Consider the following 24,548-nt stretch of genomic DNA (forward strand, 5'->3'; position numbering starts at 1 on the left):
ACATTCACTCAGCCACAGCTGTGTAGCATTTAGATGGCACATCAACAGGAAGCACAGAGAGGTAGGATGACAGTCTTCTTTTCACCACAGGCCCAATCAGCTATGGCCTAATGTTTACATGTTTAGTCTTAGTATACTTTCTTAGCATAATACAGTCCATCTTAGGTGAACTGAAGTTATATTTTTCATGTGGTGATTCATGGCTATATAGACTATTTGAATAAGCACAGACTTAACTTTTTTTTAATAATAGTTTCTCAAAAATTGCAAAACCAGCTGGCATAGATTTTATTATTTTAAATCAAATTATAGGATCTGTTTGTGACTGGTGAATTATATGTATGTCAATATACAAATACTAGAGGCCCAGTGCACGAAATTTGTGCATGGGTAGGGTCCCTAGGCCTGGCCAGTGATGAGGGCCAATCAGGGCCTTCCGGCTATCGGCTGGGGCCTTCCTTTGTTCCATGCCACGGCCTGGTGGTCAGTGCACATCATAGCGAGCAATTGAACTCCCAGTCTCCTGGTTTAACTCCCGGTGGGACACTTTGTATATTAGCCTTATATATATATAGAAGATATTTAGGAGATACATACACTTATATCATAATTCTAAAGTTAATTCCATCCACCCACCCCCACCCCCCCGGACTTTCTAAAAGTGTATATATATTTTATAAAATTCAAAACAAGAACAGAAACTCCCAGTAGTAGAAAACCACTTGGTAAATGCTACAGGAAACTCTAAAGAGCACATGGGATGAATATGCAGTAATATTACAACTACAGGCCCAAGACACTTAAGCTGGTGTACTCAATAACCTTTAAACGAGAGGAATTTCTTTGAATAGAACCACACATAGAAAGTATACATAGTCACACTGTCTGTAACATGTCCAGGGTAATTACTGAGAAGTCTCTTTATTTTTCTAAAAGATAAATAAGTCACTAGTGAAGAATTAGTATTACTTTTCAATGAGTGACAATTTTTTTTTCATTTTAGCTGTTAGGGAATTGCAATGGGGCTAGATGTATAAGCATCATTTGAAATTACTTGGAGAAATAAAATTCAGAACATGTCAAATATTTCATACGAAAATGATGGTACAAAAATCATGGACTTTATTATACATTAAAAATCTCCTAACAGCATAGTTTCTGAAGCCTTGTCAGAGAATATCTGTTTTGACAAAATGAAAAAGTAAGTTCTCCACCCCACATGTATACCACAATTACACTGAGTTCTTCAAATCCAATTCTAAAGGTAAATGTAGCATGAATTCAGTGCTGCATGATTAATAGCATCAGTGAAATAAGAATTAATCAATTCACTTACACTACAAATATATAAAGCAGTTTTACATATGTTATAACTTAATCTCATGTTAGTGAGATTAATAACTTAGTTCTTATATTAACTGAATTACATATGAGTTTAGCCACAAGAGATTGGTTAAAAAGTATAATATAGTTCCAGTTTCAAATTTTTATGTATTACTTATTAATGTAGAAGAAGAAAATCTCATGAAAGAAGAGAAAACCAAACTTGCAAGTAATAAAATGAATGTCTTGCTACAGTCAGTGTGTTTGAAAATTTAAAGTACAGTTTGAATGCTAGGAGGTTGTTGTCAAAACCAATGTTAATATTTTCACTTTATTAATTCAGGTGGCGGAAGGTTTTATATAATACATGGCTTCTTAGGGTCTGTCAGCATTTATAAGATTTAACTCTTAAATACTTCAAGTTCCTACATATAAGTCAAAATTAACTGATGCCTTTACCACCCAAGATTATATGTTACATAGAATGATATGCACAAGCATAAAGGTAAAATAAATCTACCATCCCTAGACTGTAAGGCTGAGAATTCTTTTGAAATTAATCACAAAGTAATAATTATAGACATGGCAAAAACTACACTGACTTTGGGGATTCTGTTTAAGGTAATGGTTTCAGTCCCTTATTAGCAAGTTTTGAACATTTTAAAAGGGAGAAGGAATAACTTGTTTCCTAACATCTATTGACTTCATTACCATTGGTACATTCATATAGGTAGCAGAGTACATAGCAAATTAGGTAGACTTAATTTTTTTCCTTTTAAAGAATCTGTTTGGTTAATTTCTTAAAAAGAAGAAAAAATACAAAACATTAAGTATAAGTTTGAATCTGAGTAAGAGATCCCAAAATCTAATTCAATTAACACCAAAGCATTCCAAACCTAGAAGGGATTTCAAAGGGTAACAAAGATAAAGTTTAACATTATGCAGAAACCCATGGGCAGCCTTCTTTAATCAAAAAGAGTTCATTAAAGTTGATGCTTAAATATCAGCAGTAATGGAATAGTTCATACAGTCCTAGTAATGGAATAGGTGAATCATCTAAAATTATTAAACCCACACATAACTTCTGTAGGGTGTTGGAATGTGCTTTAGTCTGACTTATGGACAGGTTGTGTGATTGTGGAAATTCCTATCAAAATGTAACTTAAAGGAACTATAAGTCTGTCCAGCAGCCCTATGCCTTCCAGTACCCTTAACTCTACCTCACTGACCAGAGTGCTAATAAAGGTCAGTATGTCGCTACCAGGTAAAGCACCAGCCTAGTAAAACTGCCTCCTAATGCTGACCACTCCCCTTGTTGGGTGACAAATTTCATCTGAGCTAAGTGAGTTGACAACTTCGTAGTATTAACAAAAGATTTAATGAAACGGAACGCTTACTAATTCTCAAAAAGGTCCCAAAAGCATGACTTGCAAGACTAATCAAGTGCTGACCACAGAAGAAAATTTACCTTCCATAAAAGGAACAATACACAAGCTATTGTGAAAGCATTTCCTTTAGTAAGCATAAAAAAAACTTTTTTCAAAAAGTATCCCATAAATTTCTACTTTTTTATTTTTTACTAAATGTTTTGGTAACATAAGGCTTCACAATGATTGTCAAGTAATCATTATTCCCATTTGGCACATGGATAAAAGAGTATCATGATCTTTATATATAAACACCTATCCCATTCATACGAAAACAGTGTACATAAAGTGTGAAACAGTCACACTATATTGTAAGAACTAAATAAATGCCATTTCTAATTCAGAACTAAAAATTAACTGTAATAAAAAAAACAAAAGGCTTTTTTCCCTTGTAAAACTAGTCTTACCTGGCCGGTGTGCCTCAGTGGTTGAGCGTCACCAGGAACCAAGAGGTCACTGGTTCAATCCCCCCGCTCTCTCTCCCATTGGCACATGCCTGAGTTGCAGGCTCGATTCCCGGCAAGAAGCATGCAGGAGGCAGCCAATCGATGAAGTTTCTCTCATTTATGTTTCTATTTCTCTATCCCTCTCCCTTCCTCTTGCTCTAAAAAAAAAAAAATCAATTAAAAAAATAAATAAAAAATTTTAAAAAATTAAAACTAGTTTTAGTGGCTGATATCTTGAAAATTTTAAATGTATAACTGTAATAGTTCATTCAATATAACTTGTCTACATATACTTTTACATATGAAACACAGGAACATAATTTTTATCAGCAATGTTAAAAATCTGAGTAAAGAAAAAAAATCAGTTGTTGACATAGAAGTAGGCAGTAGAGAATGTCATTTTAACCTTAACACCATGCTAAAATCCTTCCTTGGTCAACCCTCCTATTCCAAGCATTCAATTCCTTTTTAGTCTTTCATGGAATGAGACATTTCACTCATTTGAAGAATATATGTATTTACAATAATTAGTGCAACTTATTCTATTATCCTATATTAGCTATTTGCCTTTGTGTATATAAAGTGGTGATCAGTATGTTATCAAAACATGGGATTATGAAAATACTATGGTTATCAATCTGAAATTTAGAAGACTACATTTTCTAAGTTAATCTCTGGGAATTTTCACTTTAAGCAGAAAACATAATTGTTATAGAACTTTTGAAATGTCACTTGATTTTCAATAAAAAGTATCTCACTCAATGCAGAAAATACAATGTATTACCCTTTAACAATATCTTTACATGTTAAATCTTAATCTAAAATGTACTTCAACAACAACAAAAATCCCTTTTTATAAATTCCAAAATCTTATTTTAACCATTACTGCTCTGCAGCAATAATTCAAGTACCAACCTGAGAACTAAGACTGTGATAATAAAATGCCCAGGGCTGTAACAGTAATTGAACTGACATTTAAGCTTCTTTCCCAATGGCACCAGGTGTAGTACATCAGAGAAATGTGAGCAATCCAAGAAAGTACCCTGAATCAACAGTAGTACCACCTGCCACAATTTAAAATCTTAAGTCTAAAATGTCTTTTCTAATTATTTTATAAAAGTTCTATTGCACATTTAATATTGTTAAAATATTTGCAAACTTGTACAATTCTCTGTATAAAGAGTGTTGAACCTATTCAGGCGAAAGCTTCCTCACTACCAACAGAATTATCTTTTCTTTTTTTTTTTTTTTTTTTGAATGTACGTTTATTAAAGCTGGGAACAGTGAAACAGGAAGGGCTTAGGACAGAAGAAGTAACAGAGCCTCGGCAGGGCTGTGTAGACTCACTGAGAAATAAAAGTCACAGTGAAAGAAGTGAGCCCAGGTGGGGCTGTCAGCTCACTGGAAAGTCAGAGAAAAGGGGGCCTTGGAGACAGGTTCAGGGGTTAGCCTGGGATGCCACTGCCCATACTCCCAGGTTGCAAGTCTCCTGGGGTTCCTTAGAGTTTAGGAAATGTGTGCTTGAGGGGGAACAAGAGGTTTCAGAAAGGAAAGGTGCAGCGGTGGTCCTGGGAGGGAAAGCGTGCCACCGACAAAATGTTCTTAATGAAAGAGAGGGAGTGTAACCATGAATATCTGAAGCTGAAGAATAAATGCTTTCTTATGGTCATAGCCAGTTACAATAAATTCACAATTTGAAGGGGAAAAGGCTTGAGCAAGTGCAATTCCTCAGCAATCTATTTTAGGGAGATGAACAGGTTTCTTTTAGACATACGGAATTTGATGTTACTGCATAGCATATTATTCTTGAGGAAAAGAAATCAATGCAAACCTAAGTCATCAAGGTCAATCTTATTTTTTTAAATGAAGTTAAAACAAATAAGCCAATATAAACTTTAGTCTCCTCCATGATATTTCAACAGAGTTGTTACCTTGAGTCATTTCACCACAGAAACTGTCAATAAATTTGAAGGGGAGAATTATCAACCAAAAGCAAGGATAAGTTTATGCTTCTGACTCTCTCTTCTTTCCTTCTTCTCCCAAATCACTCTCTTCTGACTGGCTACTGCTAAGGACAACAAACTGCCCCTCACTACTGGCTTGGTTTGGTCTACTGGAAGCAGCTATCAACCGACTTTGTTCTTCTAAGTCCTAGTGGAAAAGACAGAAAAGAAAATATAAGTTAATTATTTGCAATCAAATGGAAAACTATGCAGTTAAAATACATACTTGAGAATCACTTCAATCCTTCTGTTGTAAAATAATGCATAATTCTGGCAACTTACTGAGAAGAAAGGCTACAACAACAAATGCAGCACCGAAGTGAATTCTGGTTCCATTCTATAAATCCTATAAAAGCCAACACTTTGGTCTTCTCCATTATTATGGTCAATAACCAAATTCAGGACATTGTTATCGCCATACTCCACAGTAAAACGCTCTAATGGATCACTGCACATCCCTTCCCTCTTTGCGCCCTCTTCTCCATCTTTGTCCAGTTTACCTTGCTAAATCAGTTGTCATCCTCCTTCAGCCTAATCTATCCAGGAAGCCTTGACTTCAATGTCATCTTTGCCACTTCCCTCTCCTTTGTCCATACATCACTCCATTGACAATTCCTGCTGATCTGTTCTCATTAAATATCCCAGTTATCTTTTCCACTGCTGTCAATGCCACACCCCATAACTGGCTTTTTCAATCTCATATCACCTATCTCCGTGGTCGGCAAACTGCGGCTCGCGAGCCACATGCGGCTCTTTGGCACCTTGAGTGTGGCTCTTCCACAAAATACCACAGCCTGGGTGAGTCTATTTTGAAGAAGTGTCGTTAGAAGAAGTTTAAGTTTAAAAAATTTGGCTCTCAAAAGAAATTTCAATCGTTGTACTGTTGATATTTGGCTCTGTTGACTAATGAGTTGCCAACCATGACCTATCTAATGTATTCTCCAGATTTTGTTCTAATATTTGTCTAGCTTAAAATTATTCTATTGGACAATAATTTGACGCTCCTGGTAACATTAATAAATATATATATATATACATATATATATATATGTATTTATACACTATCCTATATAATAAAAGCCTAATATGCTAAGTGTCTGGTCGTCCAGTCATCTGTTCAACCAATCAAAGCCTAATATGCTAATGATATGCTAAGGTCACTCAACCGCTTGCTATGACATGCACTGACCACCAGGGGGAAGACAGTCGACTGATTGACCAGTAGCTATGATGTGCACTGACCAGCAGGGGGCAGACGCTCCAACCAGTAGGTGAGCTTGCTGCTGGGGTCTGGCCAATCGGGATTGAGTGAGATGGGCCAGACACGTCCTGGAGCCCTCCTTTGTTCCCTCCCCGGGTGGCCAACCTCCCGTGTCCCTCCCCAGCCTCGATCATGCACTGGTGGGGTCCCTCAGCCAGGCCTGCACCCTCTCACAATCCGGGACCCCTCGGGGGATATTGGAGAGCCGGTTTTGGCCCGATCCCACTCAACACAGGAGCTGCCCTCTGGTGGTCAGTGCACTCCTACAGGGGGAGCACTGCTCAGCCAGAAGCCAGGCTCACAGCTGGCGGGCACAGTGGCAGTGGTGGGAGCACTAAGGATGTCCCCCGAGGGCTCCCAGACTGCAAGAGGGCGCAGACCAGGCTGAGGGACCACCCCCCTAAGTGCACGATTTTTGTGCACTGGGCCTCTAGTATATATATATAATTACAATATATACATTCCTAGAGGTCAATGTAGATTACATCAATGGCAGTTAAGTCTATATGACACAGCCTCTCAAAAGACCTGCTTTGCCAGAGACAACCTTCACTGGAATATGGAAACATGAAAGTTCAGATATGTTTGCTAAATGGCAAGTTACTCTACATGTTGGTATAACTATAATATAAACATCATATCAGAAGACAGATGTCATCCTTTTCTGCTATGCTATGAGTCCTCTGGTTATGAAGTAGCTGAGCAAGCAGAAACAGACCTTCATTTGGAATGAAGTCAGTGCTGAATTAAGGAAACTCTTTACAAAAATCACATCAGAGAAGATCCAGATGTTAGGACTGCATACCTTTTCAATTTGTTTTTGTTTACTGAGTTCTTTCTGTTGCTTCTCTTTTACTCTCTCTATTTCTTTTTGTTTTTCTGATGCCCTACGATCCTGAAGAACAGATGAATACAACTAATGAATTAAGTATGAAATAACTTTAAATTTTAGACTTTTCAATTAATATTCTTTGTAACTTTTCAAATTATTTTCTGCATATATATGAGAAATCACACCAAAAATTTACATGCTATGTTAGCCATTTACCCAAATTCTAAATACCAAATCAGCAATAGTATCCAATGTTAACCTTACTTAGCAAAATCATTTTATTTGTCATTATGAAAAATTTTGCCTTACATTAGTTAACATTCTTGGATAATTAAGTGTCTTGGATTCTTACCAGTTCCGCATGTAAAGCTATCTGTTTTGCCAGTCCAACAGAATCACAAATCTAAAAGGGGGAAAAGTAGAAAAAAAGTTAAGCAGTTCTCCTATCAAATTAATAATTTCAAGTATCCAAATGGCGAATGTAACTAGTTTTATAACTCATTATAATACACTGCTTCAAAAAAAAAAAAAAAAAAAAAGGTTGATTTAAGAATGTTCCAAGCCCCAAACCAAGACTTTGTGTATTTTCTTCAGTCTGTTTGTTTCAACTACTGGCTGTCACCTTTTTAACATAATGCACTTATTATCTCAAATTCATGACTGAAATAGTAAGGTCTGCAAAGAATAAAGTAAACAGTTGCTGATGCTACTCTAAGCTGAAGACATAAGAAAAAATAGCTGGTTATGGAAATTATTGCATTCCTAGGATAAATTAATGAGGTCAGAAGATTGCACTAGCTACCAATGGTTAGAAAGATAGAGGTCTAAAGAACTAAGAAGGCCCAATATATCCCCTCAGCTCTCTTCAGAGCAACAGGCTTTGGTCAAGCAACTCAGCTGAACTAGGCAAAGTCTGAGTTTTCCAGAAATCTTAGTAAGAACTTTAATTATGATATGCATTTCACAACAGAGACACATTTTGAAAAGTCAGGTACCTTTTCCCCCTCGTTGTTTGATTCAAATATATAGCAGATGGATGACAGATGACTTTCACTTCTCCCTCCAGATATCCGAAGAACAAATCCAAAAAGCCTCTTATTTTCTTGGTGTGTAGCATATAAAACTACACTAGGTAATGGAAACTGCCACAGAAAATATCAGAGGCAAACATGAGATTTTTCAAGCCATTACAATAGTACTCTTTTTTTTTTAAATTTTCTTAAAATATATTTTTATTGATTTCAGAGAGGAAAGGTGAGAGGGAGAGAGAAATATCAATGATGAGAGATTCCCCCTGCACACCCTACACTGGGGATCGAGCCCGCAACCCAGGTATGTGACCTCCTGGTTCATAAGTTGATGCTCAACCACTGAAGCCACGCCAGCTGGGCTACAATAGCACTCTTATATATCACAAGCTTAGGCTATAAAAATATCCTGAATAAAAGATTAAAGCCAATTTTTTTTTCTTAACAGAACGGTAATCCAAGAACAAATAATATCTTATTTGGTTTGGCTTTCCAGGCAGAAGAGGCTGTTGAATACTGAATTTGTTTTATTAGTTATAACACATTTTACAAAGTCAAATTCAATAACAAAAGTGGTTTATATTGTGAAATGATTACACAGAAGCACATACTTGCAACTATTTCAAAATAGCTAATTGTAAAATAAACTCAATCATGTTCCCCTTTTAATTCCTATTATTATTATTTTCTTCTTTTAAATAACAAAACTTACTGATTTAGTGAGAAAGAGGGAGAGAGATGGGGAGGGGAGAAAGAAAGAAACATCAATTTGTTGTTCCACTTATTTATACATTCTTGTATATTGGTTGCTTCTTGTACGTGCCCTGACCAGGGACAGAACCTGCAACCTTGGCTTGTCGGGACGATGCTCTCACCAACTGAGCTACCTGGCCAGGGCAATCCTACCATTCGTTTCTTTAGTGATATATACTCCCTAGCTACAGATAAACACTACATATCACACCAAATTGCACTGATTCTTTAAGTTACATGGAACGTTCAATTGTAACATTTTAGGAGAGATAGTCAATGACTTAATTATAACAGCCTTTTAAAGACCAATTGTAGTTGATACTACCATATTTGAATATATAGAATCAGGATTGTTATAAAGATGTTAAAGGTATATTTATGCCCAAAGAGACTTAACGCTTTAAACATGTAGAACTCACCGTGAGCCTTGTAACTTGTGTCTGTGGATCAATTAACCTATAATAATAATTAAAAATTTGAACAAATTTTAATTAGGCTGGAATTATATATACATTTTTCCTACAGTTTTTTTGAGGGAGAGGTTACTACTTACTTTAAACAATCACAAGTGACTAATAAATGTGATTCTGTCATACGAAAGATGTTATGGATGGCCCGGGCAGCTAAGATTTGGCGCATTGTTTCATAAACAACATCTGGATTGTCATCTGATTTCACCTCCATAGAACCAAGGAATCGGACAATAAATAACTGATGAAGAATAGAATCTACAACAGAACAAGGTATATTATGTATTTTTAAATCCCACATTTCTTTACCTAAAGAATTAAAATACACTGCCTCATTTTAGATTTTCCACTGAAAAATTCAACCTAGCTCCTAACTATAGTGTTCAAGTTACAGGAGAATTAAGGTGTTAAATTCAAATAGCAAAGATTATGTTTCAACAATTAATTGGTGGCTATGGCTAAAAAGAATTCCTATGTTATTCTTTTCTGTAAGTTTGAAATTAAATAAAAATAAAAAGCTACTAGAAAAAGGAATAAAAGAAGTTATGCTCCAGTACCAGAAGAAACATCTACTGGAAAAGCTTAAAGGACATCTTATACATTTAGACTTTGTAAGGTCAAAAGTATAATATTCTATAATTTTTTGTGAATAACAAAATCTTAAGTCCAATTAAGTTCTGTTGCTTTAAGTGTAAGTTGAGAAAAAAGAGAAAATTGTGAAGTAAATAAAGATACCATTAAAATAGCATACAGCAAACAAATATAAACAACAAATTATTCAGTTTACTGTTTAGAATTTCTAAAACATAAAAATATTGCACATTTGTTTTACCTTCAGTTTCAGATTTCGTGCCTCCTCCAGATTCTCCAAATGGATTTGTACGCCTGAAAATTTTTTTTTAAATTATGAACCAACAGTTAGTTACAGTGAGCCACATGGAAGGATTATCAATCACTGAAACCAGAGTTAAAAAGTAAATCACGAAACCTTGTACATACATTTAAAATAAAATTCTAAAATAACCCATCCTGTTAAGGAACACTACGGATGACCAAGTTAGTCTGATGAAGGCCCAACCCTCAGCTTAAGTTAATAGGCTCAACTCAAAAGTTGTTGCATTTTAGAAAATGTGGATGGATTGGAAGTTCAGACAGACAGACACACACACACACACCATAATAAACTATGTTGCAAAAGTTCATGAATTTAAAAAAAACTAGGACAGAGAAACAGTTGATTTAGCTTCAATTTTAGCTACTTGAGAAAAATGCCAGACATTTTCTGGGATGCTAAAAACCTCTTTTTAGGTTATCTAAGTATATGTCACAAGTTGACTCTGATAATTTCAATAGTTTCTAGTTTTAAACCTGTATTTCTCAAGGCATATGTAACAATGCAAGAAAAGCTACCTAAAGATGGAAGCTACCTCCCTCCTTAGTGTGTTTGGCTCTTGCACACCCACATGAAGGAAGAAAAGTACACTTCAAAGTAAGTTTTGTAAGCAAACAAAGAGCTAAGTGGTTCCAAAATAGCATTGGCATGAAGTTAACATAAAATTATCTCCCTAATACATGTCTGATTGACCTGTTATATCAGATGCTAAGTATATTTCTGTAATCAAATTTAAATTACTTTTTCTTGATCACAGCCATGTATACCCAAATTAATATGTTATCAATTTATTAGGTGTCTAACCTGCTAAATAAGTAATTTGCCTTAAGTCATGTTTCCTTCATCCATAGCCAAAGAAAAATTTTAATGCTTTGACAAAGATATTTCTCATTATATAAGCAAAAAAATGGCTCATTAATAATTCATAGTATGATAATGATTTAGTACCTTCCTGGAGATCTCTTATTCTGATACAGGATAATATTTTCTAATAAATCTATAGCATGTATATTACTCTCAAGAATTTTAAAAATATTGTCATGACCTAAAGATAAGATTGTCAGCTTTCTCCTGCAATTTTAATAGCAAATACTATGAAGATCTAATAAGCAATTCGGAATTAAGTATTTTTAAATACTAAATTACCTTAACTCATTTATCTAAGGCAGAAAACAAAGAGAAAAACCTGCTGTGATTCTTCTCTATCAAAATGATTTTACGTAATTAAATAAGGTACAATGTAGCTGATGCACATGATATGTAAAAGATAGAAATGATATCATAAACTTCGCAGACCAGCCAAAACCGGTTTGGCTCAGTGGATAGAGCGTCAGCCTGCGGACTGAAAGGTCCCAGGTTCGATTCCGGTCAAGGGCATGTACCTTGGTTGCGGGCACGTCCCCAGTGGGGGGTGTGCAGGAGGCAGCTGATCGATGTTTCTCTCTCATCGATGTTTCTAACTCTCTATCCCTCTCCCTTCCTCTCTGTAAAAAATCAATAAAATACATTTTTTAAAAAATAAAATAAAATAAATAAATAAATAAACTTCACAGACCATAGCACAATATCCCTGAGATGCCATCACCCACCTGCCTCCCTGGCCAGAGGCTTTCCCCTGCCCAGGCTGATCTTCACACACAGGAGAAATTATGTCAAACTGTATTGGGGTGTCTGGAGCAACGAGAGAATCAAGAGAGAGGGCAGCCAAATTTGTGGACTCAGATCCTAAGGATCCTGAACTGCTGGTTCGAGCTGTCGATGGTCGAGATTGTCTAAGCACAAAAGGAAACAAGAAGGCACACTTAGTTTTCTCTTTTGGAAACTGAACACTTAAACTGTGAGATAAGAAAATACAACTCTGTAAGTCAATGAGAAGGATAGAACAAATTTTAATAGACACAATCCCAAATCATAGCTACTTGTTTAATAATAGACTTCTTTTTTCCAATTATTAAATTCAAAAACATAAATCACCTCAATCTAGAGATAAACACAAAGAAAATTTGGAATCATTTTATTTAGCACTCTTGGCTGGTAACTTTACCAATTTGAAAATACAATTTCCATTTTGTTTGGGAACTATTTCATACTAATCTAAGCAGCCCTGCTATAAGCAAAGTGTTCACTATCCCTTTCAATACCCCATGTAGTTCTCTAAATAACCCACAGTCTGGTAACTCACCCCACTGGCCGCAGGCTCTCGTGTCTCTGCTGGAAAGATGGGGAAGGAGTGACAGCTTCCAAAGCTGACTGATTTACTCGTGCAGCAGTTTCCTTTAAAAAAAAAAAAAAAAGACTAACATTAGTAAAGCAAGAAAACCACAAGTTTGAATATAACTCTTTCAATTGAGTTACACATAAAATGTAAATTGGAGTTAATAACGTAGTTCCATGTACTTTGTCTTAATATTAAGATACATAATTAACTTTACAGCATTATAACTTGTTTTTTCTTACTTCCTGTAAATGTGGGGGGAGTGAATCTGATTTTTTGCCTCCTATATATAGACCAGGAAATATTGGTTTGTTTGTTTTTTATGTTTTTAACTATGAGATTTTTTGGACTAAGTTTGTATTGCTAGCACCTAGAACAGTGTCTGACATACTGGACACTCAATACATTCACTAAATAAAGAAATTTATAAAGAGTAGGAAATAGTCACAAAATATAAAATTATAACTATGCTGAAGTTTTCATAATTTTCCAGAATACATTTATGCTCAGAAATATCTATATATTTATTAATTGATAAAATTATCATGTATAAGTTTCAGACCAAAAATTGAAAGAAAGCTTTCCATAAGAAATATTTATAAACTTATTCTTTTATTTAAAACACTAACTAAATAAAACAGCATTTACATTAGAAAAAAATCACAAAATATTTTTACATTTCTGCGTCTTATAGTTAGCAAAAATACTAAGACAATGCCACAAAATGATCAAAATTTCTTCTTTCATTAATATAGATAAAATAATTCTGGATAATCTAGAAAATATCAATTAAAACTTAAGTTCTAATCACTGATAGGAAAGTACAATTAGCCTGAATTTTTCAAGTCCAAACATTGTATTCTCAATGTATTTCCGAGGTATTACAAGTCATCTAATTTGCATTTTAATTTTTTGTTGCTCAACTAACATACAGAAAGGAAAAGCTAGATTGGTGGGAAATTAAGTTACTAAAAGCAAAGGCTTCTCTACAGTGAGCACTGATTGCTTAAACTCATAAGATTATTATAAAACTGTCAGAAATTACTAATATTTTAGAGGTCTGAGATTTTGTTTATTTGGTTCAAAACTTTTCCCTAGGCATCTAAATCATATGTGTTAGAGGGGCACCTCAAAGCCATTATGATTAAAAACAAAACAAAACAAAACAGAACTCTTCTAAAATTTTCCCTTCACTTGGGTTTGAAACCTGGAAGTCATCTTTCTCTCCTTCATCCTTGAATCAGTCCCAATGCTAACTAGTCCAGTCAATTTCTTTTTACCTGTTTCTATGATTCATTATTTATTCTGTCTTTCCTCAGTTCATACCTGAATTATGATAATGGACTCCTACATATCCCCAGACACTCCCATCTAATCATCCATTACACCAACAGCTTAAGACCTAGAAGGTGAGGACTTTCTAGAGAAATTAGTCTTCCCTCTGTCTCAACTGAAATCATTAGCCCCGACCCAGCCCCAGGAGGTGCCTAGGTTCACAGCATGGCTGGGCCCACCAAGACTGGCAGAGGCCAGGCAGCTCCTGTCCTAAGCCAAGTCTTTTCCCAACTATACTGCAATATGGATCCACTTGACTCCTTCCAGAGTTCTCTGCACACCTGGGCTCTGCCTGTACGGTATGTTTGGATTGTACCTCTGGCTATGTCTGCACTGCTGAGTTTTTCTCGTGTGATACCCTTGATAGTTGAAGTATAATTGGCAAAATTAAGAGTTCAGGCCACCTCACCCAAGACCTAGTGAATGCATTTTAATATCCCAGATGATTTGTACACACATTTCCGTTTTCTATTATTCCCCAACGAGAACCTTCAAATCCAATTACACAGCTAGATTCATAGCATATCCACATTTGTGCTTTTGTTTCTGTTCTCTTATCTACAATGTCTTCTCTTTTCCACAAAACATGGACCAATCCTACCCAGTGCAAGTTTCCATCATCTCCAGTTTTCTCTAAAGTCCACACTGATCTTAACATTCTTAAATATTAAGCTTTTAGTCATCACAGTATGTTTTCAATTTCTACTGTTTTTTTGAAATGTTAAAGTTTTAGTTTTGTCTTCCCATACACATAAGCTCCTGGAAGACAGATGCCATGGCTTATTTTTCTTCTCCATCCCCCTTCTCCATGGTGAACAACACAGCACTAAACACAAGATTAGGGGCCACTAAATATGTTTATTGGCTGATTTAAGTACCTTTGAAATAACTTATTGTTCAGGAAGACCAGATACTCATTACATACATGATACATTAAAGCTACCCATTCAAGTGCAAATTAAAAGATTATAGAACTTGAGAATTATGACTTAATTAATAAAAGCTGTATTAGCCACATGATTATTTAATTTTGCCAGATCTAGATATGATAAAATAAAAATGTTACCTCTGGATTTTCACTTAAATATATTTGTTTAGATATATTGTTTATTGTACAGATCCACTGTAAGAGGGAAAAATAAAAGAATATGATTAATATTTTTTCTACAGTGCTTCTCGTCTAAAAGAGAATGTTCAATATTTGAAGTAAATATAAATTTCATTAGAAGAAGTAACACATAATCTTTCTTATAAGATAAATACCTTCCTATATACATAAGCATATATATGTATAGTATTTGAGGACATAATAGAACATTGAACAGATTATTTTTAAATGCCAAATTTCATACAAGGAAATTAAAAAATATAGTAATCATATGAAGTTATAATTTAGTAGTCTATATATTTTTATATTACTTCCCCCTTAATCCCTACCAAACAAGACAGCCTGGATTCAGATCTTATTATTAACACCAATGCAAAAAAGTTAGGAGCTAAATATATTCCTGGTGAATAGATTTTACATACTTCCCTTCTTTCAGGTTTATAAAAAATTAACATAGAAAACTCCCTGCTTCACACCTTCTGCTTCACTCTTGAGAATTCCAGTGCTTGATGAGCCTCACTAAACTAAACTAATATTCTGTTTGGTAAACGCTGCAGACATTTGTCTGTGTTCCTCAGAGATCAAAAGTCAAGTTTTAATAGCTATTCTTTTCCACCAGAAGTAAATAAATGTAACCTCTACATAATCAGTAACCTTGTCTTTCACCAAAACAATTATAAAAGCAGATAAGATGGCTCAAAATCAACCTATAATACATTTTCATTGAAGAATATTTCTCAAGACAAAGTTTTTAAAGTATCAGTTCTTAATGATAACTTACCTTCCATATTTGGTGTACTACAAGTAAAAATAGAGCCAAAAATAAAATACTTGTGAGGAAAAAACAGATATTACCAAATTTTCACTTTCTATCTTTCATTTTCCTAAGGTTTTAAGCTTTAGTTGCTTCATCCCATGCCAATCTGCTGCCACTATATATTCTTAATGAAGCAAATACTGTCTTAGAGGGTTGGTGAGAGGAGTGAATAAATTAAACTGTCACCTCTAAACAGCCTGTCAGAAAGCAACAGTCACAAGGTCATTTCTGAATTGCAGCCTTTAAAAAGAGAGTAGAGAGATGATCGATCTCTAAGGTTCTCTCCTCAGAGGTCCCACTATAAATTCTTTGTGAAACTTAAGAATGTTTTTTAAGGATGATAAACTTCTATTAAAAATATATTTTTAATTAACCCAAATTTTTCAAACTTCTATAATGAACATATTAATATGTTTTGTCATCAGCAAAATATCTTGATATTGCTAAAGAAATTAACTACATAAAATTTTACCTCTTCATGGTCTTTTTTACTCTCTGCCTGCAAAATTGAAGATCTGAAAACAAAAAAAGAAAAATTGGACCCTCAACTTCTTTTAAAGTACTTTTAAGAGTACTTTAAAGTTTTTATTTTAAGAGGTACATATAAAACCAATCAGTATGAAAAAACCACACACACACACACACACACACAAAAAAAAAACACCCACATAGCAATGTCTTAGGAAAAAGAGACCACCAGAAACACCAGGACTCAGATTTTAGCAACTCTTAACTTTATCTATGCCAAAATGTGCCAATAAAGAAACAGGTGCTAGTTTCCAGAAGACAGCCTACAGCAAAGGTGCACTGCAACTAAGAATCCATTTTAACCTTCTGACACACAATTTCAAATATAAATAACCAACCCTAATATAAAACACTAATTTTACTTCATTCTTTATTATTTCTCATTGAATATGGTTAAATAAAATTTTTTCAATCTATTAATCAGTAACATAGGGATATTTAGCTTTTCTATAGATGTTCATGTTTTAAGAGTTAGAGAAAAAAATATTTTTTACTAATCTTGAATCAAACCAGGAATGTGAAATGGAAAATCATATTAAGCATTAGCAAAAAAACTGAAAATACAAAAAGGTAAGTACATGTAGTGAGTTATTAACAGTTTGACAATATTGACAAATGAATACAGGGACTCCCAACATCTACCATGATAAATGATACATAGTAATTGGCATTCATTATATGTTTATAGAAGGAATATGAAATTAAATAACCATTTTGAGCTGTAACATCTTACTATACATACTAGTAAATATAGGGGGAAATGACTTTCAGGGCACCCAGAGTTGCTCTGAACAATAAGGAAGATCAAAAGCAACTTAATTAAGTAGGAAAAATTTGCAGATAACTTAAGCATCTATCATTAAAAAATTTTATAAATTATGGTATATATCATTATGTAGATTATAATATAGCCATTATAAAATGTTTTTAATAAGTGACTGCAGGTCCAAATTACATATGCAATATTTCCTCAACTATTTAAAAACTATAATTAAAAAATAAAAATTGTAGGGCAACAGACTAAAAAGTTAATTGTTGCTCTGGTTAGTGAGATCATAGCTTTTTTTCCATACTCCTTTTTATATTTTTCTATGCTTTTCAAAAATTTGTTCTACAGATTCTCATTTAATACAAAGATAATAGAAAAATTTAAAATGGCACATAACCATTAATGGACTAAGTAATTTTATCAGAAATATTTATTTACTTGAAATAAATATTTATTTACTTTTTTGTTAATCCTCACCCGAGGATATTTTTCCACTGATTTTTAGGGAGAGTGGAAGAGAGAGGGTAAGACAGAGAGAAATATTGATGTGAGAAAAACACATTGATTGGTTGTCTCCTACATGAGCCTGGACCAGGGCCCTTGACCGGAATCAAACCCGGGACCCTTTGGTCCGCAGGCCAGCGCTCTATCCACTGAGCCAAACTGGCTAGGGCTAGAAATATTTATTATTGCTAGCACCTAATACATGCTAGACATATTACATATGTTAGATCTCAATTTTTCATTAACAATTTAGAAAATAGAGATTATGACCTCCCCCCAATTCTACATGTACAAAAATGAAGCTCAGAGAGGTTATGTAACTTGTCTAAGATCACACACTAAGTAGTGGGTCCAGAATTTGAACTTTCTGACTCTAAGGTTGGGGCTCTTTCCACTAACTTGTGCTGCCTTCTCCACCCAGGCAGGATTTTCAGTGACTAGTCTCAGCATGAAATCACAGGTCTTTACCATATGACTTCACTTTAGTAACCTTAAAATACTAGACATCATTTAACCAGGTCAGAAAGGACAATTCAACTCATTTCTATAAGAAAATTACCTGAATATATAACAAGTCTAAAATATCTATAAAATGTCTGAATGAACAGGAATTATCCTACATTTCAGTAGTTTAAAATATTACATGCTTTATTAGTAGTAGGAAAAATACTAACTTTTTTCCATCAAAAGAGGTGATCTGAAAACAGTACCGCCTGTCTTCACAGTCCACAGCCATTACTGAACAGTTGTCTATGTCCATGGCCAAGCCTCCTGCTACGTCCCCACGGGCCTGACTCATTAAGTTTCCACCCTGAGTGAAGTAAAACTGTCTGTCCCAGGTAGATGACACCAAGCCTGTTTTACTAAATGAAGAAAGTACATTCACTCTTTAATTACAACACACATGAAATCTCATCATTAAGTCAGACACAAGATAAAGCACACCACAAAGAACCAGCTTGCAAAAAGGCACCAAAGCGCCTAGAAAATATATCTGTTTTTCAGTTTCTAAAATAAATTCATGTATGCTGACCACTTATGTGAGTGGGTGTACATATATTTCCAAAACAAGCGTGGAAATTATTAAATTGAAGCTGCTATAATGATGCTTCAAAAATATAGTTTAACTTTTCAAAACAAAACTCTAAAGAAAAGAACTTATTTTACTCCTAGGGTTAACTTGCTTTATCTTATCTTCAGGTAAAAACTAAAATTTGACCTGATGGTGTAATTACATATATTTTCAAAGTATGATAAATAACATTTTATAGCATTCACATTATGCTAGATTTAAACTCCAATTGGTTTCACTTTTTAGATAATTCTAAATTATTCAACAAATATCTAAATAGTTACTTTTGAAAATTATTCATGTACCCCATAGGTCAAAAAGTTCAACTAACTACCAATACCACTAACTAAAAAGATCCAACCTTTAGTAAAATCAAAACAATTTGGCAGGCAATATCAATTATATATTTGCTTGCTACTAACTTAAATGATACACAATATAAGAAAATAACAATAGTTTTCTTACTTCCTAGCATTAAGGTATCCGGCCTTTCGGGTTAAGTTTCGGTTAACAGGAAATTTCGTGGGATCAGGGTCAGGCACATATAAAGGGTCACTGGCTATTTCCAAATCCTCTATTGTCTGCTGCATGGTCTCTACATCACTGTCCATCTCCCTGCGAACACTAGCACAGAGAACAGGTTATTCACTACCAACCACAACGAAGTACTCCTTTCACAATCACATTTATCTGTAATTTGTTTTATATATATTTTCTTAAAGAAAGCAACAGTGGTATGGGTAAAGTAACATGAACATGTTATAAAACAGCTTTACATTTTATTTAAAACAGATATTTTGGAAACAATACTAAATTCAAAAACTTAATGAAGCCACATTCAATGCCTAACTCCAGAGGAATTTTCAAACTGTTCTGTCCTGTGCCTTTAAAACAACATTTTCATCTCCCTCTGTACCTCAGATTGACCACATCACTGCTCAGACTTTTGAACCTTATTAGATCTGCTTTCTCTAAGTTTTCATAGCTTGAAAAACAAGATTTATTTAGTGATCTCCCATCTATCCACCACAATTCAGGTAACCGTGAAGATAACTCACTATGAATAATTACTATCATGGGTCTGTTATATTCAGACATAAAACTTAGTTTAGAATCAATAAAATAGCAGATTTGATACTATTGTGAAATTCAGAGTTCAGATTCTGTGGAAAAGATGGTGAAAAAAGAAGTGTCCATGAGTCATGCAAGAAACACTCTCATGGCAGGAAATTAAATGGTAAATATTTTTAGATTATGACATTTAGCTGTTAACTTATCATTCACATAACTTCATTTTCAATTTTAAGGAAGAAAATACTTACTTCTGTACACTTGTTCCAATATTAGTTAAGAATTCTTCCAGTTGTTCATTGAGATTTTCAGAACCCATCTTAAAGAAACTTATCTGAGGCAAGAGGGTATGAGAGTGGGAGGGTGAACAACAGAAACACCCACACACACAAACAAAATACTTAAATAAATCATATAAACAAATTCCAAGATGCATGATAAGTAAAAAACAAAGGATTATTTGATCTGTGTAAAAATAGGTTGTAGTTTACAATGACTTCTACTGGGCATGAAACCACTGAAGAAATAAACTTAAATTTCACTGTTCATTCTTTTATATATTAACTAGAGGCCCAATGCATGAAATTCATGCAAGGGGCTGGGCCCTAGCAGCCACAGCAGCTTGCCTCGGCCCTCACCGCCCTGGCTTCATCTGGAATCTGGTCTAATTAGCATATTATGCTTTTATTATTATAGATACATGCATATGGTAAGCAATTTTTTTAATTGTAAAATATATTTTAAGACATTTCAGGTAAGTCACATTGATAAACTATTTCATGTTTAATACAAAGATTAAAATGTTTTGTATCTGAGGAATAATAATATTCATACTTGAAGAAATAGGGGGCTGCCATCTCATCTTATATTACCCAGATTTAATTTTCTAGCCCCCTTCCTGATGCATACCTCTTGGGACACTTTGGAGTTCATTAATATATATATTTTTTTTTTAATATACCCCATTGATATTTTACAGAGAGGAAGGGAGAGGGATAGAGAGTTAGAAACATCGATCAGCTGCCTCCTGCACACCTCCCACTGGGGACGTGCCCGCAACCAAGGCACATGCCCTTGACCGGAATCGAACCCGGGACCCTTCAGTCCGCAGGCCGACGCTCTATCCACTGAGCCAAACCGGTTTCGGCAGTTCATTAATATTTTTAACTCAGGAAGTATGCAAGCAACTTGAAGCAAACTCAAACTTTTCTTTCAGATCTATTATGAAGCAAGAATGATTGGAGGCTTCAGCAATAGGTGTAACTACACAATTCATTTAGCTTTCTGTTCCCTGTCCTCAATTGTGATGAACAAGATCTACATACAAGGTAAGTGGTTTCATTTACCATAAAATATTTGAAATCTTCATCTGCAAGGAAAACCATTCTCCCTAACTTCCTTAAAATAACATCCTGATGACAATTTTAAATTACTTTTTTTAAAACATAGGCACAAAATTGTAATTTGTAGTTTGCAATGTAATATCCTTATACTTAACATAAATATCATACTTAATATAAAGTTTTTAGGGCAGTTATAATCCAAAACACAGTGTAGAATTCACCTGAGCTTGCATGTACCCAAGTAGAGGTTCTAACAATGCTATTTTCTTCTTGTACTGAAGAGTATTTAATGCACAAAAATAATGCATCATGGTCTGGTGTTGTTTTTTCCTGGAAGTGTAGACATCTTCTGTTACTTCATACTTTGCCTTTAAGTGAAAAAATTAAAAATACTATTATTTATTTAATTTTAATTTATCTTTAGTAGTGGCTGTGAAGAAGAGCCTACCCAAGGAAAAAGGCACATCACCACCAATTGTGCACTGCTTCCTTATTTTCTTAGATATTAGAAATCCTGCAAAATATTGGCTAAGATAGTTTTCCTGTATTACTACCAACCACTTCATTTTCAAGCACATTAAAAGCAGAATTCTGCATATAACTAAGATTGGTACAATAAACTAAGCATGTCAGAGAAAGTATACCACACAGAGGAAAGGCAGACAATTAATTTTTTTATAACTAGAGTCCCGGTGCATGAAAATTCATGCACTGGAGAAGGGGTCCCTCAGCCTGGCCTGCCCCCTCTCACAGTCCGGGAGCCCTCAGGGGCGGGAGGCAACCTGGAGATCAGAGGAAGGTGATGCCTCATCACACCTCTGCTGCTGCCACTGCCGGCAGTGCAAGCCTCGGTTGGCCCTGGTTACCTGAGCCTCAGGTGGCCCTGGGCGGCTGGGCAGCCACCATCTGAGGCTTCCTGCACCTCGGGCCGGCCCTGAGCGGCTGGGCAGCCGACATCTGAGGCTTGCCTGCACCTCGAGCATCAGCTGGGCAGCCGCCGTCCGAGGCTTGCCTGTGCCTCAGGCTGGCCCTGGGTGGCTGGGGGGCTGAGGGGACTGGGGGACTCCAGAGGCAGGTACACAGAGCAGCTGCATGCCTGCTGTCCCGGCAGGGCTGAGGGGACTGGGCGCCGCCATCTTTTAGGGTGTGGCAGTCAATTAGCATATTCCCTCCTTATTGGCTGTGGGCACCACCATCTTTGCAACAGTGTGAGGGTCAATTAGCATATTCCCTCTTTATCAGATAGGACAGCTTAGCCATTAGTCTTTGACTTTGTCAGTTCTCAACATACCACTCTCTCCTCCTGGTTCCCTCCCTACTACCCCTCCTCTCTTGTACTTGCTTGTTTCCCTTCACCTACACTTAAAATGTGTGTGTTCCCTTAAGTTCTTGTATTCAGACAACAAATATTTACTGAGCACCTACTATGTAATATATACTAGGTTCTTCTCTCTTCCTGCTCTCCTGAGAATACCAAATCAAGTACAAAGAATATTTCATATTCCAATGACTCCCACATTTTTACCTTCTACCTTTCATTCTCCCAAGTGTCAAAGGAAGCACATGTCCACCTGAGCTCTTTATATGTATGTATGTATGTGTGTGTGGTGGGGAATGTGCTAGCAATCAATGTACAAAACTAAAGACAGCATTTTTTTTTATTGTTTAAAGTATTACATGTCTCCTTTTTTCCCAATTGACACCCCCACCCCAGTAAAGACAGCATTTTAAACAGGAAAAACTAGACCACCTAATGAAACAGTTGTTAATTGCAATACTGAAAGAGTAAATATGTATCATACCTTATCATTTTCTCTTTTTTTTGATAATCGGCTATATCTGTGAATTGCAGCATCATGATCTGGAAAATAGAATGACTATTAACAACAACAAAATAGTACTTTGCAAAAGTTATGTTTTAAATGGCTTCAGATGTGCATCTTTCAACAAATGTTCCCCTATCCAAATTTCCCCTAAAGTATGTTTCTACTTATTAAATTGGTAAAAATATTGAATTCAAAGGAAACTGTAATCCACTAAAATTTTACATAAATATTTTTAATACAAAAATAGCAAAGATTCATTAAGGAAAACGTGGAATGTATAGGAAAACAAGTCAGGGAAAATATTATATCACCTCTTTAATATTATGATAGCAAATCACAAAAGTTGATTTAATTTCTTATTAAATTTTTCTATAGGGTAAACAGTACAACTTAAATAACAACACTGATTTAAATAATGTTCACTTAAACTTTTAATTAGGTTCATTTTTTTTTAATTATTGCACAGAATCTGGCCACAGATTTGTATTGATTTTAAAAATGCATCATAACAAGAAATAACTGTAAAGTATTAAGAGCTTACCATTACTAGCAATCTGAAACACTTCCTTTAATGTCAATATTTCTGGAAAAGTTCAAGAATAATTTCAGTGTAGCATATTTATGAAATATCTTAAATTTTGTTTTGAAAATAGTAACTGCCATTTAAGCTATAATTAAAACTCCAAATAATATCTCATGCTTCGACATTCAAAGCGACAATGCCAATCTGTATTTTAGCTAGCCTATAGAACATTTACTATCATTAGCAACATTACAACTCCAGAAAATCTACTTGCCACAAATTAGTAATATGACACAAAAACAAATTGTAAAAGCACTGTAAATTCTAAGATATAGAAATAGTTTTTGTACCAGAATCTAACAATTCATTTTTTATATTGCCTCTAATAAGTTCAAATATTGAATAAGAAGAATTATGACATTCAGTCCCCTTTGACTGAGAAAAGAGATTTGTTTCTTGACCTTAGAATGACCATTCTTGAGGATTTATCACAAATATTAACTCCATGTCTAAAATACATTTGTTTTTATTCCATTATAACTTAAATATTTTGCCATCCACTGATATATTAATTCAATGTTTTATTCTATCTACCTATCTTGTAAATAGGTCTATATAATTTAAGATTGTAAATTATGAGAAAGCAGAGCCAATTCTATAAAACTCATTTTATCACTGAATAATGCTAAATGGGGGCAAAATCCACCACAAAAAACTAAGTGATGGGTTGCTAGCTGTGTCAGTACCACCTACCTCCTGCCACTCCAGCCCATAAACACACCTCCATCTCCTGTGCCAATGTCTCATTTCAAGTCTTGGTCATACCTCACTGGACTCTCACAAATTCCTAATCCATTCTGCTAGACATCAAATTCACTCTATTCCACCCTCCAAAAACAAAAGGATTATGTCTCCTTCTTAAAAGACCTTCATTGGCTTCTCTTTCCTTATAGACTTAAGTGTAACATCTTTACATAATCTAGTCCCAACTAATCTATTTCT

General features: G+C 34.8%; 2 protein-coding genes across 4 annotated transcripts in view; one reads left to right on the top strand and one right to left on the bottom strand.

The window, feature by feature from the left end:
* DNASE1L3 (deoxyribonuclease 1L3) overlaps positions 1 to 24,548 on the top strand; it is a 969,732-nt gene that overhangs the window by 817,401 nt on the left and 127,783 nt on the right. The window lies entirely within an intron of this gene.
* APPL1 (adaptor protein, phosphotyrosine interacting with PH domain and leucine zipper 1) overlaps positions 4,312 to 24,548 on the bottom strand; it is a 31,762-nt gene continuing 11,525 nt past the window's right edge. The window contains exons 6-22 of one of the 3 annotated variants that reach the window (XM_080671797.1): positions 23,565 to 23,606; positions 23,000 to 23,058; positions 21,419 to 21,565; positions 20,106 to 20,188; positions 19,249 to 19,407; positions 18,386 to 18,574; positions 16,383 to 16,425; positions 15,052 to 15,108; positions 12,618 to 12,709; positions 12,025 to 12,207; positions 10,376 to 10,428; positions 9,627 to 9,801; positions 9,493 to 9,529; positions 8,288 to 8,434; positions 7,645 to 7,695; positions 7,266 to 7,355; positions 4,452 to 5,347 (exon numbers count right to left, since the gene is read on the bottom strand). In XM_080671797.1, the coding sequence (XP_080527923.1) occupies positions 5,201 to 5,347; positions 7,266 to 7,355; positions 7,645 to 7,695; positions 8,288 to 8,434; positions 9,493 to 9,529; positions 9,627 to 9,801; positions 10,376 to 10,428; positions 12,025 to 12,207; positions 12,618 to 12,709; positions 15,052 to 15,108; positions 16,383 to 16,425; positions 18,386 to 18,574; positions 19,249 to 19,407; positions 20,106 to 20,188; positions 21,419 to 21,565; positions 23,000 to 23,058; positions 23,565 to 23,606 (1,754 nt within the window). In that variant the 3' untranslated portion in view covers positions 4,452 to 5,200. Of the gene's footprint in view, positions 5,348 to 7,265; positions 7,356 to 7,644; positions 7,696 to 8,287; positions 8,435 to 9,492; positions 9,530 to 9,626; positions 9,802 to 10,375; positions 10,429 to 12,024; positions 12,208 to 12,617; positions 12,710 to 15,051; positions 15,109 to 16,382; positions 16,426 to 18,385; positions 18,575 to 19,248; positions 19,408 to 20,105; positions 20,189 to 21,418; positions 21,566 to 22,999; positions 23,059 to 23,564; positions 23,607 to 24,548 lie in introns of all 3 variants that reach the window. The other 2 variants (XM_080671798.1, XM_080671799.1) reach the window with 2 other exon arrangements.

The sequence above is a fragment of the Plecotus auritus genome, assembly GCF_963455305.1.
Source record: "Plecotus auritus genome assembly, chromosome: 6".
Lineage (NCBI taxonomy): Eukaryota > Metazoa > Chordata > Mammalia > Chiroptera > Vespertilionidae > Plecotus > Plecotus auritus.